Source organism: Cryptomeria japonica, chromosome 4 (genome assembly GCF_030272615.1).
Source record: "Cryptomeria japonica chromosome 4, Sugi_1.0, whole genome shotgun sequence".
NCBI classification, from domain to species: domain Eukaryota; kingdom Viridiplantae; phylum Streptophyta; class Pinopsida; order Cupressales; family Cupressaceae; genus Cryptomeria; species Cryptomeria japonica.
Genome location: NC_081408.1, coordinates 602,832,023 through 602,852,364, shown reverse-complemented (window position 1 = coordinate 602,852,364; position 20,342 = coordinate 602,832,023). Strand labels below are relative to the sequence as shown.

Below are 20,342 nucleotides of genomic sequence, written 5' to 3'. Positions count from 1 at the left end.
TCGTCTTGATTTGCTCTCCAACTTAGACGAAATTTAGGCCTGAGAGGTGAACGGTGAGATGTTATGTTCAATTTCGAACGCTTCACCTAAAATGTGAGATTTTGGCTTTCCATTTTAACACCACTTTTACTTCTATAATTCACACCCTTGGATCAAAATGTGCTATCTAACCTTGTAATCACCCAAGTCTTGGAATTTCGGGTAGTTGAAGTCTTTTGCAAGACTTTATTGTCAATGATTATCATGAATCCCCTTCAAATTTCGGCCCTTTTGGCCAAGATGCGAGACTTTCTATGAAAACGTCTTTTCTCCCTTTTGAAAGTTTTGGACCAAAAGGATAAAATTCCACACAATTTTGTGATTCTTAGGGGAAATGTGAGATTCTAGCTCAATGGTTGAAGTGCCTTTGTTGAAGCTTTTCGGCATTTGAGAGGATTGGCGAATTTTGACATTCTTCACCTTTTTGGCTCAGGAGAAGATTTTGCGAGCTTTGTGTTGATTTTCAATTTTGGCCTTTAAGTCGACTTTTGTGAGCTTGCGCGATTTTAATTGAACAACTCTTTTCATTGTTTTCGGCCTAATAAGGGGGAATTCACGATTTAAATCTTGGAAACTCGGCTTGTTTAGAAGAAATGCGCGATTTCAGGCCTTCCTCAACTTTTCCTTGTCCTCAAACTTTCGGGTATGTTGGCTGAATTTGAGTTTTAGCCTTGCATTATGGCCATTTAGGCCGATTTTGTGACTTAAGTGGAATTTTGGCCTTGGAGCCGATTTGGAAGATTTAGACGTTTTCTAACTTTGGCCAAATTGATTACTTTGCGAGATTTGGACTCCTTGGTGCTTTTCGGCTAAATGAGCCTTTTTTGTGCGATTTTAACTCTTGAAATAATTTCAGCTCAAAGGGCCACTTTGCGTGATTTCTCCTTTATCTCTCAGAATTTTGGCTTATTTGGGCTTTATGCGCGATTCTAGCTTGGTGCCATTTTCGGCTAAGTGAGGTGATTTGCACGAATTTGGCCTCGTTGGCCGATTTCTGCCGATGAAGCCTTTTTGAGCGATTTGGAGGCCTTTGTGTTTTCGGCTCACTAGGGGACGATGTTACATGATTTGGATGCTTTGTCAATGTCGGCCTATCAAGCTAAATCGCATGACTTGGTTTTCGTACTAATTCACCCTTTCTATGGATTTCGGGCTACCAAGCTAAATCGTGCAACTTCCCTCATTTGGGCACTTTCGGCCTATGGAAGGATATTGGAGTTTTACCCTTGCAATTCGGGTTACTGGGTGTGGAATGAGCGATTTTTACTTCCCTAAGCTCGGGATTTTGGTGGCTTTCAAAGCCTAAACCTTTCAACGAGCCTCCCTCTCTCGTGGATTTCGAGCTTTACAAAGGTCAGGTTTGAAAGTGCAGCTGTGATCTACCTCGCTTAAACGCCTCCCTCTCCTTTTCTCCAAGTAGTGGGGGTCCCCTGTCATGGACGGGGTGTGTGTGCAATACACACAACACCAAGGAGCATTATGCACCTGATGGACTTACAAGACTAAGGCACACTACCTTAGGGCGAGATACATGGACTTGCACAGTTGAGGCTCATTGCTTCAGGGCAAGGTACAAAGAGGGCTGCCTAGAGACCCACTATCTTCTAACAACAAAAGAATAGTATAATTGATATGAGAAGAATCTTGTGGTCATGAAATTGTTCTTGAACCTTTGTGTCAAGCGACCAATATCATGACAAACACATCTACCAACAACCATTGTCTTAGAACACTGTCACATTGAATATATCACCTTCAAATCTCTTCACCAATTGACTTTCACACATCCGTAGTACCAAATCTGCTTGCACATCATTTACATTCACTTCTCATCAATTCACACTCTATCCCATACACAACTCATACATCTACACTCCCTAAATACAAGTTAGGTCATCAAAAACCTAGTTGAGGGTCGGCCAAAGGCAGAGTAAACAATATTGTATAAAATAAACCACCTGGACCAAAAGTAACCAATGTGATCCACTCCAAGAGAAAGAGGGTACCCAAATCCTTCACACCACATTCTTCTAAGTTGAATTTAATGTGTTGGACACACTAACACATCCTCCAAAGTCGGCACCAAACGCAACATGTAGATAAGCAATAAAATCTTAGCAATCAGTCAGCCAAAACATTGTTCGATGCAAATTTCTTAACGCAGATCTCCATACACTATGGTGAGACCCATAACAATATTCTAACTCAGCCTCCAATGCATATCCGAACCAAAAAGTATGATGCAAATAGGATAATCCAATCAGGCACACTGAAAAGCATAATACAATTGAATATGCCAAGCACGGACCAACATAACTCACTCGGGGAATAGAAACACCACTAGAGAAATAAATTGAACTATTGCATGAACTAAATAAACATGTCCACCAGACTGCAACACAAGATTCAACATATCCAGAGGCCACCGAGCACCTTTCAGACCAGTTTGACAAACACTCACTCTTAGAGAACGACAACAACAAACTTCTACAATTTGGGTACCAAAAAACCAGATGATTCAACATCCACAAAGCACATACAATATACACAACATAAGCTTCATCATTTGAAGGAATGCAAAGCATTCTACCATTGGAGCATTAAGTGCTCTTTCTTGCATATTGAACTTGCCACAACTGTAACTTTTTAGAGATATTTTACCAACACAAATTTGATGGTAACACCGGACAAAAAAACATGCATCAAACTCAACAACAACGCTAGATAGAGAAACTTGCAATAGTACAAGATCATATCCAGATCATACTCTAAGTTTGGCATCAATGACAACATAACTCAGATGTTTAACAATCTCCCCCTTTGTCATTGATGGCTACACTTGAAAAAAAAAGCAACACCAAAAGTACTCTCCCCATTTGACATCAAAGACAAAGGGCACAACATGCTATATTGATCTTTGCAATATTCCTTCTGACACTACTCTGCATCAACCAATAGAAATTACATACTCCACTGCTCCCCCTAAGAGCAACAACATCATCAATCCAGGAGACAAAGAATAAGCCTTGAATCTCCCCCTAGAAAGGTTCACCTCATCTATGCATCTTGTTAGAGAAAGGAGGGGCAATAAAGCCTAATTTCAACCTGAGATCAAAGGTATCCTTTGCCAACACTTTAGTAAAGATGTCTGCAACTTGTTCTTTTTTAGAAATATACTCCAAGCTAACTTTTGTTTTTGCAACCTTCTCTCTTAAAAGATGATATTAGATTGAGATGTGTTTAGTTCTTGAATGCATTATCAGATTCTTTGAAATATTTATGGCACTTGTATTATCACACATGATGGGAAAAGCTTCATCATACACTACTTTGATATCTTTAAGAATTTGTTTTATCTATACATAACTTGAGTACAACAAGATGTTGCTGCATGTTATTTTGCTTCTGCACTAGACAGAGATATTGAATCCTGCTTCTTACTTAACCAAGAGACTAACTTGTCTCCCAAGAAAAATGCACCTCCACTTGTGCTTTTCCTATCATCAACACATCTGACCCAATCAACATTTGTGTATGCTTTCAGCATGAAATCTCCATTCTTCTTATACCAAAGACCAAAATTCGGAGTTCCCTTCAAGTACCTAAAAATCCTCTTTATTGCTTGATCATGTGATTGCTTTGGATTAGCCTTAAATTTTGCAACTAAACAAACAACCTGCATGATATCTAGTCTAGAGGCAGTTAAATATAACAATCCTCTAATCATGGATTGTACTTCTTCTGATCAACTTATGGAGATTTATCTGTGCTTAACTTACAATCAACAACCAAGGGGGTTGCAACTGGTTTATAGTTCTCCTTTTCAAACTTCTTTAGCATTTCTTTAACATATCTGGCTTGAGAAATGAAAATTTCATCTTTTAGCTGCTTAACTTGTAAACCATGAAAGAAAGATAACTCACCAATCATTGACATTTCACATTCTTTCTGCATCTTTTCTACAAACTTCTTACATAGATCATCATTTCTTCCAAATATAATATCATCAACATAAACAACAACAATCAGTGGCTTGTTACCTTCAACTTTGAAGTAAAGATTGCTGTCAACAGTTTCTTTTTGAAAATTTGTTGTAAGATATATCTATCCAATCTAGTGTACCAAGCTCTAGGTGCTTGTTTGAGTCCATATAATGCCTTCTTCAATCTACAAATTGTATTTGGATCTTTTGACAACTTGAACCCATCTGACTGTTCAACATATACCTCTTCTTCAAGTTCTCCATTTAGAAAAGATGACTTAACATCTATCTGATACACCTTAAAGTTCTTGTAAGAAGAAAAAACAAGAAACATTCTTATAGCTTCCATCCTAGCTATTGGAGCAAAAGTTTCCTCAAAATCAATTCCTTCAACTTGTGAATAACCTTTACATACCAATTTTGTTTTGTTCCTTGTGACTTGTCCTTGTTCATTTAGCTTATTCTGGAACACCCACTTAGTTCCTATCACGTTTTTTTCTACCGGTCTGGGTGGCTCCCATGTTTTTTTTTTTGTATCTGATTCAACTCTTCTTCCAATGCCTTTACCCAACTATCTTCTTTGCTTGCTTCTTTATATAACTTTGGTTCCACCCCTGAAAGAAAACAAAAATTTACTTGTTCATTGGCTTCTCCAACTCTTTTTCTTGTCTAAACACCTTTATTTTTGTCTCCAATAATCTGATCTTCTGAATGGTTCTTTCACACACATCTAGTTGGAGTCTTAGATACTTGCTCAAGTTCTCCTTTTTCATTTGTCTCTTTTCCATTGTTGTCTTCTAGATCAACCTTCTCTTTTGCAGCAATCGAAATAATCTCAAATTGGGTCTCTAGTTCAGATTCAAAGGCAATCTGACCCCATTCTTCACAAACTTTACATGTGTACTTTCTACTATCTTGTTTAGTCTCTTGTAATATCAGTAGGCTTTGCTGTTTGTAGCATATCCTAGAAATATCCCTTCATCTGCTCTAGTATCAAACTTTCCTTGATCATCTTCATCTCTTGTGACATCACACTTGCTTCCAAAGATCTTGAAATACTTCACAATAGGAGGTCTTCCACTCCACAGCTCATGAGGTGTCTTAGTATGATTTACTCTTGCTTGTTCCCTGTTAAGAATATAGACGACAGTATGCACAACTTCTTTCCAATACACATTAGCCAAGTTAGCATCTTTCAACATAGTTCTAGCCGTCTCAATAATAGTCCCATTCTTTCTTTCTACAACTCCATTCTGTTGAGGGGTTCTTGCAGTAGAAAAAACACCTTCTAATTCCATGTTTTTCACAAAAAACTATCAAATTCATTTGAAGTAAACTTTCCTCTATTAGATCTTAACATTTGATTTTAGTATCTACTTGATTTTCAACCATTGATTTGAATACTTTAAACTTTTCAAAAGCTTCAGATTTTTCTTTCAAGAATGTAACCCATGTCATCCTAGAGTAATCATCAATAAGCAACATAAAGTATCTGTTGAGTCCTTTTGTCCTAGTAGGTCTGCAAAGATTTGTGTGAATCAATTCCAAAGGTTTAGAAGTAGAATATTCCATGTTCTTGAATGTCTTCTTCGTTTATTTTCCTAGTTGACATTCCCTACACACAGTATCAGCAGGTTTGACAATTCTTGATAAATCTTTCACAACTTTAGTAGTACTAATCTTCACAATGTTATCAAAATTGACATGATTTCCACAAACAACATTCATTGCTCTGTGCCAGCAAACATCTACTCCCACTTTTATCCTTTATAGACATTTCCACTTCGTCTAACACTTTTTGCAACCAATCTTTCAGATTTTTCTTTTCTAATCATACATCCAGACGTACTCAATGTGACTTCATAATTTTTATTGCACATTTGACTAACACTCAATAAATTATGTCTCAGACCTTCAATATAATAAACATTATTAGTTTTATGCTTACCATCAATTGTAATGCTTCCTATCCCACAAATAGGTGCAACTTCCTCTACTACAAATTTCATTGATCCTCCATCATACTTCTCAAGATTAATAAACTTCTCTTTTTCACCGGTCATATGATTTGAGCATCCAGAGTCAATGATCCAAGCTTTCGGTTCCACTTACTGAATTTCTACTGATCTTTACTCTTTCTGGTCTTGCAGACATTTCCTTATTCTTTTCTTCTGAAGTCAGAAACAAAGATTCTTCATTCGAGTAATCACCATCTTATCCTTAGATGAATGTGTCTCGATCAAAGAAACGGGACTTGGACTCGGCTCGGACTCGAACTCGAGACTCGGCATCAGACTCGGCTCCAGACTCAGCTGGACTCGGGAAAGTGAAAAACTGAAGAAATTTAGAGATTTTTAAAGATTTAAAACTTGTTTCAGACACCCTTTATTGAATACACCTTAAAGACACAATAACATTATCAAACTCTGCTCATTTGATTACATACACAAGTATACATCAATCACATAAGCATAAACGCAAATTGTAGCTGAAGAAAATAACAAACATAGATATATAAATATTGTCAAATGTATACAATATTACAAAACTCATGGAATAAAAAGTCCATGTCATCATATGATCATCATCAAATGTTTCATACAAATACCAAAGGTAAATAGTAAATACAACTACAAGTCTACAAGCCTATGGCTCAGAGGGCCGTGCACCCTCTCGCCCTGGCCGCTTGCGAAGGCGTTTAAGGTGGGTCCTTGATGATTCAGCAGCCACAGTCGCTCCCCGTGACACCATGCCATGCTCACCAACATCAGGAACAGTTGTGTCACTCTGAGTCTCAGTATTTCCTGTCTCTGCTCGTGCTCTCTGCTCCTCCTGTGCCATGGCTACAACCTCAGCCTCTATATCTACCTGGTCGATCCAATCAATGTCATCATCACTAAAGACAGCTGTAGGAGTTCCAGGATTTGTCTGATTCTCATTGGCCCACTCTGCTTCAAGATCAACCTCATCTAGAATGATAGGAGAGATGTCAACTAATGCATTCTTTCTCGTTCTCAGGCGGAGGTTGTAGTGAACAAAGACGAGATCATTCATCTTCTCCACAGATAATCTATTGCACCTCTTGGAGTGTATGTGCTCAAACATACTCCAATTGTGCTCACAACTTGATGCGCTGCATGGTTGGCTCAAGATGCGAATGGCCAACTTCTGAATATTTGGTGTCCTTGGGCCAAAAAAGCTCCACCAATGATCTGAGTTTGAAATGAGAAAAATAAATAAAATCAGTCTCACTCATGAACTTATTTAACAAGTTATAATATACAATAAAACTAAAAGTAAGCCTTACAATTTATTTTTACCTGGCATCATAGTTGTCCTATTGTCTTTGGCGACAGGATGAGAGAAGGTCTCCCCTTGTGCATCTGAGAACAACTGTAGCTCTCGAATAAGGTCTATTTGAGAAGTACCAGCAGGTCCCATCTTCTTCATGATTGAGTATAGCCCATTAAGGACCTCCACATCAGCCTTGAAAGAAGGGATAAAACGGAATGCCGGATTCAGATAATAGGCTTCCATATGGATGGGCCTATGAAGCTGATGATGCCATCTCCTATCAATGATCTCCCAAATGGGACCATACTTGCTCTCATCTCCATAGACGAATCTGATGGCCTCCTTCGCCCTATCCATGCCCTCATATATATAGCCCATTGCGGGCTTATCTCCATCCGCAACTCGCAACAAAACCTCCAAGGGCTTAACAAGCTGCAAAATTGAAAATATTGTGTAATTTAGAAAAATGAGCAAATAAGAGAATACATATAATAAGTTATAAAACATGAAGTTAAATTGTAGAATTTATAAAAAAATTACCTTCACTATCTCATCACAAGGGACCTAAAAGTCTTGCTCATCAAAAATGCAGTCTGCCATATCTTTCCCTGTAGGGGTGGTAGCATAGGATGAGGAAGACCGCTCCTCACCAACAATCATACGTCTCAAAGTAGACTTAGACCTAAGCATGGACTGCAATGTGAGGAAGTTTGTGGCAAATCTTGTGATTCTTGGACGATGCAACTCCTTCTGCTCTGTGTATTGTCTCATAAGAGCCAACACCCATGAATGATTATATACAAATTTGCAGACATTTCTTGCCCTTTCTACACATCTCTTGACCCATGGGATTTTTCCAATATCCTCCAACACGAGGTCAATGCAATGAGCAGCACATGGAGTCCAAACTATACATGGGTGCCTCTCCATCAATAGTCTACTTGCAACAACATAATTTGTTGCATTGTAAATTGTAATTAATGGAGGTACAAACTACAAGATAGTAATTAATTTGCAAACAAAATTAGTTTGTAATCAAAAGTTTACCCGCAACAACATAGTTTTTTGCATTGTCGGTCACCACCTGTACCACGTTATCCTCTCCCACCTCATCAATCACCTCCTCTATCTGCTCACATAGGTAGGTGGCATTCTTACAATGGGCAGAGGCATCAATGGACTTGATGAAAACGGTGCCCCTTGAAATAAAAAAATTAAGCTAGGTCAATGATCATTCAATAAACCATTAGATAAAAAATAAAAAATTAAAGACTATATGAAACTAAAATTAATCAATCACTTGCGGTAGAAACAAGAAAATTAAGGAGAGTTCTATTTCTCCTATCCGTCCAACCATCAGTCATGATGGTGCAACCTTTAGTGCTCCATATCTGGCGTTGTTCATCTAAATCCTTCTTCACATCATCCACCATTTGAGACAAAATGGGTCCCCTCAAATCACTCTCACTAGGGGCTTTGAACCTTGCCTCGCATATGGTAAGGGCATCAACCATTTCTTGCCAATAAGGAGACCTGTCGCAAAGAAACTCAATGAGATAAGTTAAGTATAAAACTTCAATGAGATTAGTTAAATATAAAAATTAAAACAATCAAACATAAAAGTTAGTAAAACATTCACCTGGCTACAAAGGATGGAATACTGCTGTAGGTTCAAAACCTGCCAACTGCCATTTTAGCAGCACCATGGACCTCCTTGTTCCAACCCATGCCCTCAAGTGACGGTTGGGACCCAGGAGTAGTGCGAGGCACAAAGAAGGAATCCAACCTAGATTTACCAATCTGAGGTCCAATGCTAACACTCGCACTACAACTACTAGTGCTAGGAACATGAGAAGTGGCGGTGACACTGCCACTTATAGAAGTAGAAGCGGAAGCACCAGCAATAGCAAATTGAGTGAGATGATATGAAGGTAAGGAAGAAGGGCGTCCAACACAACCTAACTGTGTCCCTCTTCCTAAATTTGCCTCTCTTCCAATGGCCGCTCGATCCTCCTTTTGTTTCTTTTTCCTTTCAATTTCCTTAACCATTACATAACATTTATGGCCTCAGGGAGTGCTTTTAGGCATGGTTTGGCATCATGTCCACACACACCAGCAATATGGTATTTCAGTCTATATATACCTCCATGGAATATTGTTTTGCAAAATGTACATTTTGTTTGCCCCTTTCCTTGCCTTGGAAAATCCTCATGATATTTCCAAGCAGGGTCCTTTCTAATGGGGGGTCTAGAAGCTGAAGCAAACATTTTAGGATAGTTTTGTGAAACTTGAAGTTGATGCAAATAAGAAAGTGAAGTTTGCTGCAATAAAACATTACAAATACAAAATAAAATTAATACATACATTAAAAAAAACTAAAGTAGGGTTTGTCAAACCCTACTTTAAAAAAAAAGAAATTTACAAACCCTACATAGTACAACACTACAACTACATACTACATGCTACATACAAACATACAAAAGGTTTTGAAAGAAAATGTAAAACTGTCTAAATAAATGAATAGAAAATGAAATTTTTGCATACAAGAAACAAAATAATCTTCAAAAAAACAATCTTACCTCTTACAACAAACTTGAAATGAGCTGCAAACTCTTCCTATCCAACTCTTGATGCAGCAAATCCAAACACAATGTAGCTCCAATGTGACAAATTGAAGAAAACTTGAGCTTCTTCCTTGCTGGTTTTTCTTCTATGCACCCTTGTTTTTCTTCCCAACTCATTTTACTCATTTTTTTGCAAGTGAATGAAATGAAGGTCACTTTTAGGGATAGGAGATAATTAACAAAAAAAAACGGAAGTAAAAAAACATTGCAAACTATTTTTTTTTGTCTTTACTTTAGCTTGACACCGGCCGAGTCTGGGGCTCGGGACTCGCCGAGTTTGGCGAGTTTGAGCCAAACTCGCCAACTTGGCGAGTCTGGCGAGTTTACTCGCCGGACTTGTCCAAGTCCGAGTCCTAGGGATTCGCCGAGCATGACTCGGACTCAGACTCGCCAAGTTCAAGCGAGTCCGGGCAAGTCCCGTTTCTTTGGTCTCGATAGAATATAGGCTCCTTTTTCCTTTATCTCTATCATCTGTTTTTTTCTTTGAGTCGTATCTTTTGTGTCTACCCTTCTTCTCATCATCATCATCAGATCTCTTGTAGTCTTCCTTATACATACATTTAGAAGCATAATGACCAATTCTTCCACAGTTAAAGCATTTCAAAAGTAACTTACCTTTGTATTTTCTAGTTCCTCTCTTCAGTCTTCTCACAAAGTTTGTTTCAATCTTATCCATATTTTCAATTGCTTCTGGTTCATCTTCAGCTATCTTTGAAACATTGAATGTAGCCTCTTTTCTTTTCCTTTTGATATTTTCCATCTCTTATATTTCATAGGCAGATAATGATCCAATGAGTTGATCAATTGCATACTCATCTAAATCATGACATTCTTCAGTAGCACACTTCTTAGGCTTGCATGGTTTAGTATGTAAGCAAAATCTTTCTCACAACATCACCTTCTTCTATCTTTCCACCAACACCTCTGATAGCATTCACAATCTCATTTACCCCGTGTATGTATTTTTCAACACTTTCATCATCGGCCATCTTTAGACATTCAAATTTGTGTTTCAGATTCATTACCCTAGCCTGTTTTGTCTTAGGATTTACCTCATATGCTTGACTTAACTTGTTCTAAATTTCTTTGGCTTCCTTTAATCCGGTAAACTTGCCAAATATTGCATCACTTAAACAACTAATAATTACAATTCTATACTTTGCATTATTCTCATGATTCTTAATTTCATTCGGAGTTTGAGGTCCATTTGGTGAAGGTGTACAACCAGATTTGACAATTTCCTAGATTCTACTCAACAAAGTTTCCAAATAAGATTCCATCCTCTCCTTGCAATAAGAAAAATTTGTGCCATCAAACCTTTGAGCTTTAAAATTGAGTTCCTACATTCCGGATTGACCTCAAGCGGTTAAGTTGTTCTAAGAGGAACCTTGCTTTGATGTAAATTGTTGGACCCACAACAAAATTGAGTGGGGGGGGGGGAGATTAATTAGTCTGAAACTCTATAATACTGATCCAACAAATTTTAAGCAATGTTTAACTATTCTACAAAAATATTGAAAATCATCAAGCATCAACACATGAACACCAACTTTACGTGGAAAACCCAATAGGGAAAAATTATGGTGAGAATCATACTCACAATATTAATAAAATTGATTACAATGTTTTAGGCTCATTGCCAAGGAGCATTATGCATCTGATGGATTTGCAAGACTAAGGCGCACTACCTTAGGGCAAGATACATGGACTTGCACAACTGAGGCTCACTACTTTAGGGCAAGATACAAAGAGGGCTGGCAAGAGATCCATTGTCTTCCGACAACAAAAGAATAGCAAACTGATATGAAAACTATCTCCTTATCATGAAATTGTCTTTGAACCTCTGTGTCAAGTGACCAATATCATGGCAAACACATCTGACATCAATCACTGTCTTAGAACATTCTCACACTAAATATATCACCTTCAAATCTCTGCACCAACTAACTTTCACACATCCACAGTACCAAATCTGCTTGAACATCATTCTTCTTCACTTCTAATCAATTCACACTCTATCCCATACACAACTCATACATTTGCACTCCTTAAATACAAGTTAGGTCATCAAAAATCTAGTTGAGGGTCGGCCACAGACAGAGTAAACAATATTGCATAAAATAAACCACCTGGACCAAAAGTAACCAATGCCATCCACTCCAAGAGAAAGAGGGTAGCCAAATCCTTCACAACACATCCTTCTAAGTCGAATTTAACGTGTCGCACGCACTAACACATCCTCCAAAGTCGGCACCAAACGCAACATGTAGATAAGCAATAAAATCTTAGCAATCAGTCAACCAAAACATCTTCCAATGCAAATTTCTTAACGTGGATCTCCATACACCATGGCGAGACCCATAACAATATTCTAACTCAGCCTCCAATACATATCTAGATCAAAAAGTATGATCCAAACAAGATAATCCAATCGGGCACACTGAAAAGCATAACACAACTGAATATACCAAGCACATACTAGCATAACTCGCTCATGGAATAGAAACACCACCAAGAATTAAACTGAAATATTGCATGAACCAAATAAACATTTCCAGCAGACTACAACATAAGATTCAACATATCCGGAGGCCACCAAGCACTTTCCAAACCAATCTGATAGATAGTGTCATTGTCAGAGAACAACAGCAGCAAACTTTTACAATTCACGAACCACAAAACCAAATTATGCAACATCCGTAGAGCAAAAATAATATACATAACCTTCATCATCCGGAGGAATGCAAAGCTTTCTACCACTGGAACATTAAGTATTCTTTCTTGCATATTGAACTTGCCACAATTGTAACTTTCTAGAGATATTTCACCAACACAAATTTGATAGCAACACCAGACAAAGAAACATTTATCAAACTCAACAACATCACCATAAACTCAACAACAACACCAGATTGAGAAACTTGCAACAATACAAGATCATATTCAGGGGTCAGACTCTATTCGGAACACCAAGTTTGGCATCGCTGACAACATAACTTAGATGTGCAACATATAGTTTGGAGTTTTGTCTAAGAAACCGCAGCCCATAGATCTCTATCTACGAGCATATCCTCCATTTTGAGTTTCCACAACTCAAAATCGTCACCATTAAACTTCTCCATCTCTATTTAGCTCGATGTGCTTACCATCTCCAAATTACAACAAGGTTATGAAATCTTTCTCCGTAAAACTCCCACTGAAACTAGATTAGCACAAAAAACCCTTTTACTCAACAATAATAGTAAAGTTGGCCAGGCTTTGATACCAATTGAAAGGAAGCAAAGTGTGGAAAAACGCTTCCAAGTGCTAAATCTAACATGAGAGATAATGCAAAAATTTCTTACAAGCCCTTTAACTATTACAGATTAGATGCACATATAAAATCCAAATTTAAACAATTAAAACCTAAACACTAGATTTACATGGGAAAATCTTTTCGGGAAAAAACCCACACTCCAAAAGCCAAAGCTCAATTGTATTATCAGCAACAAGAGTTACAATACAATGCACAAAGCCAATGCTCTTCAGGAGTAATTACAACAACAGATAACTCCTTAGAAATTCCGGCACATAATAGCTTCTCAAAAAATATTGAACTTGTCATTCAAAATACACTAAGAAGCGCCCAAATTTTCCGAGATCAACTCATACAGTCAAAAGGTAAGTGGTGTCAAAAACAAGTTGCCATTTCCATGACATGTTGCACATAGCAACTTTCCAAGGCACTAACGTATAACAGTCATCTTGCCTTGCCTCACATCACTTGTCAAAAGTGAACTCCACCATAAATACCAGCTGCCCAAAAATAACTCTTCATGAGTCTTCCACTGAACCAGCAACCGTCATAGTAAATAAAGAAATTGTTATAGTCCCAACATAGCAACCTATGACACTAGTCTCCTAAAATTTAGGACTTCCAAAGTGGGTGTAATAAATAATTAAATAATCAACATGTTAGCACCCTAAGGTTGAGACACCTTAATCACAACAAATAAATGCCTCTGGCCCTGCTTACTTCTCTAGACAAAAACCACTTAATCAATTCACTCCAGGATGCAGCCCAATTTGTTGTTCTTAAAGCAGCAAGCTCAATAATGAGGGTTGAAGTATTATTCATGGTTATTGTCAAGCATGAATACTAGTGCAAGGTTGGCATGGCAGTGGCCCAACATCTCATTTTCTACTTATCTGCAGAGTGCACAATGCCTGCAAGAATTTTTGCAAGAATTTTTACCTGCATGCGTATTTAAAGAAAGAATTCTCAGCCTTCTGAAAATTGCCAACATTATTTAGCGTAAAACTCTGTTTTGGATTAGACATGAGGTTAACAAGTCTGTTATGATGGATAAAGATAGGTTATTATGTACATAAGTTATTGTCTAACATTCTTTAGGGTAATCTTAGGTCTAAGATCTTTGAATTATTTTGCAAGTTTGCAAAAGCTCCAGAAAATGTGTTCCACAATTTTCAGATCCATCCTTGTACTGGAGACGTTCTGGGGACATAGGGACACATTGGAAACATCCCCTCGCCGCACCCTGCAAAGAGAGATACCGACCTAATATCCTGGAAACATCTCAAAACCCTGACAATGCATGAGGACAGCTGGGGATGTCTATGATATCCTCTGACTGTTCTGGGGACAGTGAGCTGTCCCTGTGCAAAAAGCCACTCATTTATAAAATTTCAGTGCCATTGCCAGCCAGAAGTATTATTTGAAATATTATGAAATCTTTCACCAAGATCAAATATTCTGGATCAAGGTTTCATTTCCACATTGATATACCAAGTTTTGATTAAAATGATCTACCTTTAAAAAGCTTATATTAAGCAGTGAGAGTTCTCAAATATCAATAGTGCAATCTAATAGATTCTCTCTGTATTTAGTTCTGACTGCCACTATTACATTTCCCTTGAAGGGAGATATGATTTGTTTAAGACTCTTTTCAACTGGCAATTTATATTCCTAAGCAGAATTAAGATTTGACAAAATAGTAATTTGAATATCTGTCACAGCTCCGTTCAACAAAGTTGGTTTTATATTTATTGACAAAGATTATGTTTTTTTGGTATATTTTTTGGCCTACTTGTTCTACTCAATATGCTCAATTTATCTTAGGTCAATCTTTTTATGGTTTTCTATTAAAGTTGATCACAAAATGGATGTGAATGCTTGTTTAGATTCATCTATATTTGTAGAATATTGCCAAAATGGTTGTTCCCCATTTTAACATTTTGGGGCTTATCTTTATATGGTTGTGAAAATATTGATTATAAATTTTAAAGATGCTTGTACTGAAATTATGCCCTAGAATCAGAAATCTGCCAATATACGGAAACCTAATTGCTTTGGTTTGGTCTGGATTTCTAAAAATCCCCGTTTATTAAAATAGATAGATAGATGGCTCTAGTAGGTCCTCGTTATTAATAGAATATACTTTATCTAATGAATATACATATAGTTCCATACATTTCTCTTTCTCCTTCCATGTGTGCGTTCTGCATATCTGTTGAATTTCTTACTTGTTTGAATCTAAGGGTCTAGGAATTATGGCTTTTGATTTTCAAACCAGTGCCTTAACACTGTTATATTGATGAGAGAAGGAATCTCTAGTCCCATCGTAATGGTCTTTAATCATTTATAGATCTGATGCCTTAATTTTTCATTTCATAGAGAAAAACTTTCTACTACACAATAACCTCTGTTGCAGTATACATATTTGTATGGCGCTTTTGGAGGTTTGAACGTTGTATTATTTATGAATATTGCTGTTTATTGGTATTCATTATTAATATTTCTATATGTTTGGCCTAATCAAATTTTAATGTTATGATCATCACGTAGTGCATTGAATCATCCTCTTTTCTTGTATCTTGTTATATTTCTTACATCTGTTTTTTTATAACTACGTTCAGTCACCAAGTTCATTCTTGTTGTCTGATAATTTAAAGATAACTCTCTCAAAGTTCCAGAAGAGCATTATAATGCATCTCTACACTTGCCAAAACTAAGCTACAATTTTTTTTGGTTTTTGTGAATCTCTTCAGGATATAGTCTACAAACCTGGGGATTGGCTTATTTTTGGCTCAGAAACTTCCGGGTTGTCCACAGAGGTTTTGAATGACTGTACAAATGAAATCTATGGTGGTGGAACTGTTCGAATCCCAATCTTGGAAACTTATGTACGATGTTTGAATCTTTCAGTTAGTGTGGGAATTGCTGTTTATGAGGCTTCAAGACAACTTAAATATGAACAGTTTGGTGATTTATCTAGCTTGTCTATTGAAAGTGAGTCCATGACAGAGTAATGACTTCAAATCAATTGTAGACGTGTGCAGAAAACCGTGGATAAATTTAATGGAGAGGATCTGTCAGGTTTTTTGATCTTGTATAACCATGATCAATAAAATAATTTTTTTTAGGAGTCCCTTATCGCATTTAGTTTGCTTCATTAAACAGCAATAGCTTTCCGAATTGAGTTATAATTCTCGAATACCATGTCATCCCATTTCCTCTGTGATACAAACATAAAAGATGCTAAATCAAATCCAGTGCCCTTACTTTTGTGGAATCTGTAGTAGGGGTAGTAGTAGATTCCATTACGTTCGAGCAAGGTAGAGCTTTGAGTTTCAAACAAAGATCATAAATAACTTTATGGCACAAGGCTATGTATTTATTTCATGTATGCTTTAAACCAGATATAATTTGTTCTTCTGATGTTAAGGAAGATGCATCTTTGTTGCCATAAGTTATTACACACTTACCTAAAATCCTATAAGATGCCTACATGATTGCCACCTCTAAAATGATATTGCTGGACAGGTTTTGTAACAGTTGAATATTACTGGTGTTATTTTCCATAGACAATCTAGGAAAAGAACCGACATTCTAATGACTATGCCTGGCATGCTGGGGCACTCTACCACTTGAGCTACGAGCCCATTTATGGTACTTGGTGTGGCTTTTTTTTTAATCTAACTTTGACCTATCAAGCTGCATTTATGGGCTTGGGTCCTAGTTTGGCTTTGGTACTGTGTTATTTATTATAAGCCAGCTAGGACTTGAACCTAGGAACCATTCAAGCGCCCTTTAGCTACCAGCACCTTTGTAGTTTAGGGTATGTCTTGCGTTCTAGCCATCACATCTTTTCAGTATTTTTAGTTTCTATTTTATATATTTCTTACTTTTCAGTTGGCTTATATATGCCTTATGAACTCCCTTTGCCATACTGCATTATGTGCCTTTTCATTATTTATTTTTCTTTCTAATTTTTTTTTTTCCCCCTTTAATGTCACATAAGGCCTGCCATGTCTTATCATACAACAGTGTAAAGTCTATATATTATATTTTGTTTACATGTGATATTGGTATTCTATTAAGCACCTTTGGTTTGGTTCTATGTAAACGATATATGCGAGGAATGTCTGTCTTCTGAAACTTAAAGATCAAGTCATTACTTCTTGGAATCAAGAGACAACTTGATAAGATCTACACATAATAATTGCGCTGATACAATGTAGAATATAGATCACATATCCAATAAGAGATGTTTGTAGGTCAAGATGCCCTGATTTCCAATAAATGTAGAAATAGAATAAACTATTGAGGTAGGGTAACTATGTATTTCCAAAAGCTCCCAAACAGCGGATCCTTATAATGACATTCACTCCTTTTATATGCCTCCTCATAATATAATGGAGGGATGTAATAATCCCAATGAAATCCTACTCATCATCTAATATAACGAGAGATGTGTTGCATCAAGTTCAAGTTCTTGCCTACAAGTGTTACATATAGTAGTTATTGTTAGGTAGAGTAGTTGATGATTGTAATTAGGTTAGTGGAAACATAGAGCCTTCATGTACATTGTTAGTTATCCAACTGATTGCTCTTTTTGATGCTCTATATTTGTCACATGGCTTATTGGTAGCTACTTGTAATGGTGTAGTAAATGTCATTTTCTATGCAATTTAGCTCCCTTTTTTATGGTAATGTGCAAGAAGGCAAATGTTTGTAGCAATAAGAAATTTGAGCATAGATTTTTGTCCATTTTATTTTCAATCAATTTGGTCTACTTGAATGCTTTTTTTCTATAAGTGTGTTTGCATAGGTTCATAATTGTGTTCAAGCAGTCACATCAGAATGAAAAAAACATGGACGACCAAGATTGTTTGTATCATCTTGCACCCTTCTTTATAGTCCACAACCATGGATTTCAGTAAACAACTCATTCATTTATATATGAAAAATCGTTGATGTAAAAATAATTATTAAAATAAATTAAGTGTAATTAGTAAAGAGTTATTATACAAAGATTTTAAATATTTGTATCTATTTATTTTTATACAATAATAATGTATTGTATATTATACATATGATATATACATAAGAATTGAACAAAATATTAAAAAATAATCAAAACATTAAATTAGAGAGGCAATACTTAAAGTAGGAAGGTATTTTTTAAATTACAGTGTCTAAGATTTAAAAAAAAATGGTATATCTGATTGGATAGATATGAATGATATCACAAAATTCATTCAAGGAGACAACATATTGGATAGATATGAATGATATCACAAATGTCATTCAAGGAGACAACATAATGTTAAAGTCAACAATACACTTTTATTATATATGTTTTTCAAGTCATTAATTGAGTTGACAAAATTTATAAAGAGAGAAACAATAATTTGATTTTTGCATTGTCTATTCCAAAATGAGCCAATAGAGAGAAAGATAAATGACATTTTTTCAAATTATTGAATTAAAAAATAAAATTATAGACTATAAAATTGTTGCTCAAATTTTTTAATTCTATATAATGATTAGTTGAACATTTGAAAAAATTGAATGCAATGGATGCACTAGTATTTCTGCCATAAATTACACAAGTTGTCCGCTTGATCCAATATAACTAAGAGATGTGTGCCATATGTTGACATCTCTATTCACCTATATACCTTATAATATCATATCTCTAGGTATGTTATGATAACATATGATGCCATGGATGGTTGTGTAAACGCTATTGGTTTATTTATTAGCACATCACCACAAAATTTTGTTGCTAAAAAATCCTAACAAGCAATTGAGATAAGCATCTCATTAACAAGACTATTATGAAATTCCCAAATGAATTTTTGATTGTGAACAAGAAGATTGCATGTATGCACTATACAAGCTTGTCTAATGTGTTTGAACTCTTGTATGTTGCACACCTTGCACCATTAATGAAATGCACACTATTTCACTAGTGTTCTCTTTTAGATAAGATCTTTGAAAGCCATTTTAATTCATATTGCCTTTATGTTTTGGTGCTAGACCCAAGTTTCCATACTCTTTAAAATTAATATATTTATTAGCAATATTATAAAAATCAAATCCAAAATTGACATCTTGACATTCAATAAGATGCTCATCTTCATCAAATTTAGTAATTTCACAAAGTATCCTCAAGGCCTTAACCCATGATATAGTTGATAATTTATTCTCTTGAATAAGTGTCTCGATGTCCATGATCTTGACATGCTTTATAATTTACATGAGTTTGAAAAACCTTAAATCCTATCTCTTTATGTATAAGTAATAAGAGATGTCTTTAAATATTTAGTATCGACCTATATATTTGGTACGTAGTTGAATGATCATTCCTAAATATATTTGTGAATCACTAGACTTAAGCCACCTCTAAATACTCACCATTGTTCCTCTAATCCATTTTCAACATTGTTGTGTGCAATGTACCATATAAGCACTATGATATTTTATGTAATATCATATGACTTGACATTGTTGCAATATCAAATAACCAATAAAATGTGAGGAAATACATGGTATTTGAGCCACTACATCCAATAATTTTTCTTTGACCTTGATGGAGAGACCCCTTTGTAAGAATACACCATATAATAAACAATAATTGTGACATTTGTTTTATAATTAATAGTTTAAAAAGTGATCCTTAATTGCATATACTTACATGAGTATGTATAGAAGTTGTTGTGATAATGTAAGCTAATAATAACAAGAAATAAGCAAACTATTATAAACAATTCATTGTCCTAGTTTGACTAGGATACCTTAGTTCTATTTGCATGTAATTTCTTGGATTATCATATCTAATATAGGAGTGTTTATGTCCATGAGGAATCTGGCATCACTCAAAATAGAATAAATGTGGTTGAGAAGATTTTGGTTGTGTAACATACACCTTTTTTTTGTTTTGTTATTTGTTTGTGTGTTTTAGAGAAATGGATAGATATGCAAAAAGGATTTTGTTTGCAATAATCACACTTGCAACAGTATAAAGAACAAAATAGCATAAAATAACAATATTCATGAAACCGCACAACTTGATATATTTCAAATTTATTCTCAAAATTGACGTTACAATATATTA

The 20,342-nt window shown here is 35.9% G+C and overlaps 1 protein-coding gene across 2 annotated transcripts in view; it reads left to right on the top strand.

Moving 5' to 3' along the window:
- Positions 1–16,377, top strand: part of LOC131061062 (uncharacterized) — a 165,279-nt gene extending 148,902 nt beyond the window's left edge. For both annotated transcript variants that reach the window (XM_057994563.2, XM_057994562.2), the window contains exon 7: positions 15,988–16,377. In XM_057994563.2, the coding sequence (XP_057850546.2) occupies positions 15,988–16,248 (261 nt within the window). In that variant the 3' untranslated portion in view covers positions 16,249–16,377. The remainder of the gene's footprint in view (positions 1–15,987) is intronic.
- The last annotated feature ends 3,965 nt before the right edge of the window (positions 16,378–20,342 follow it).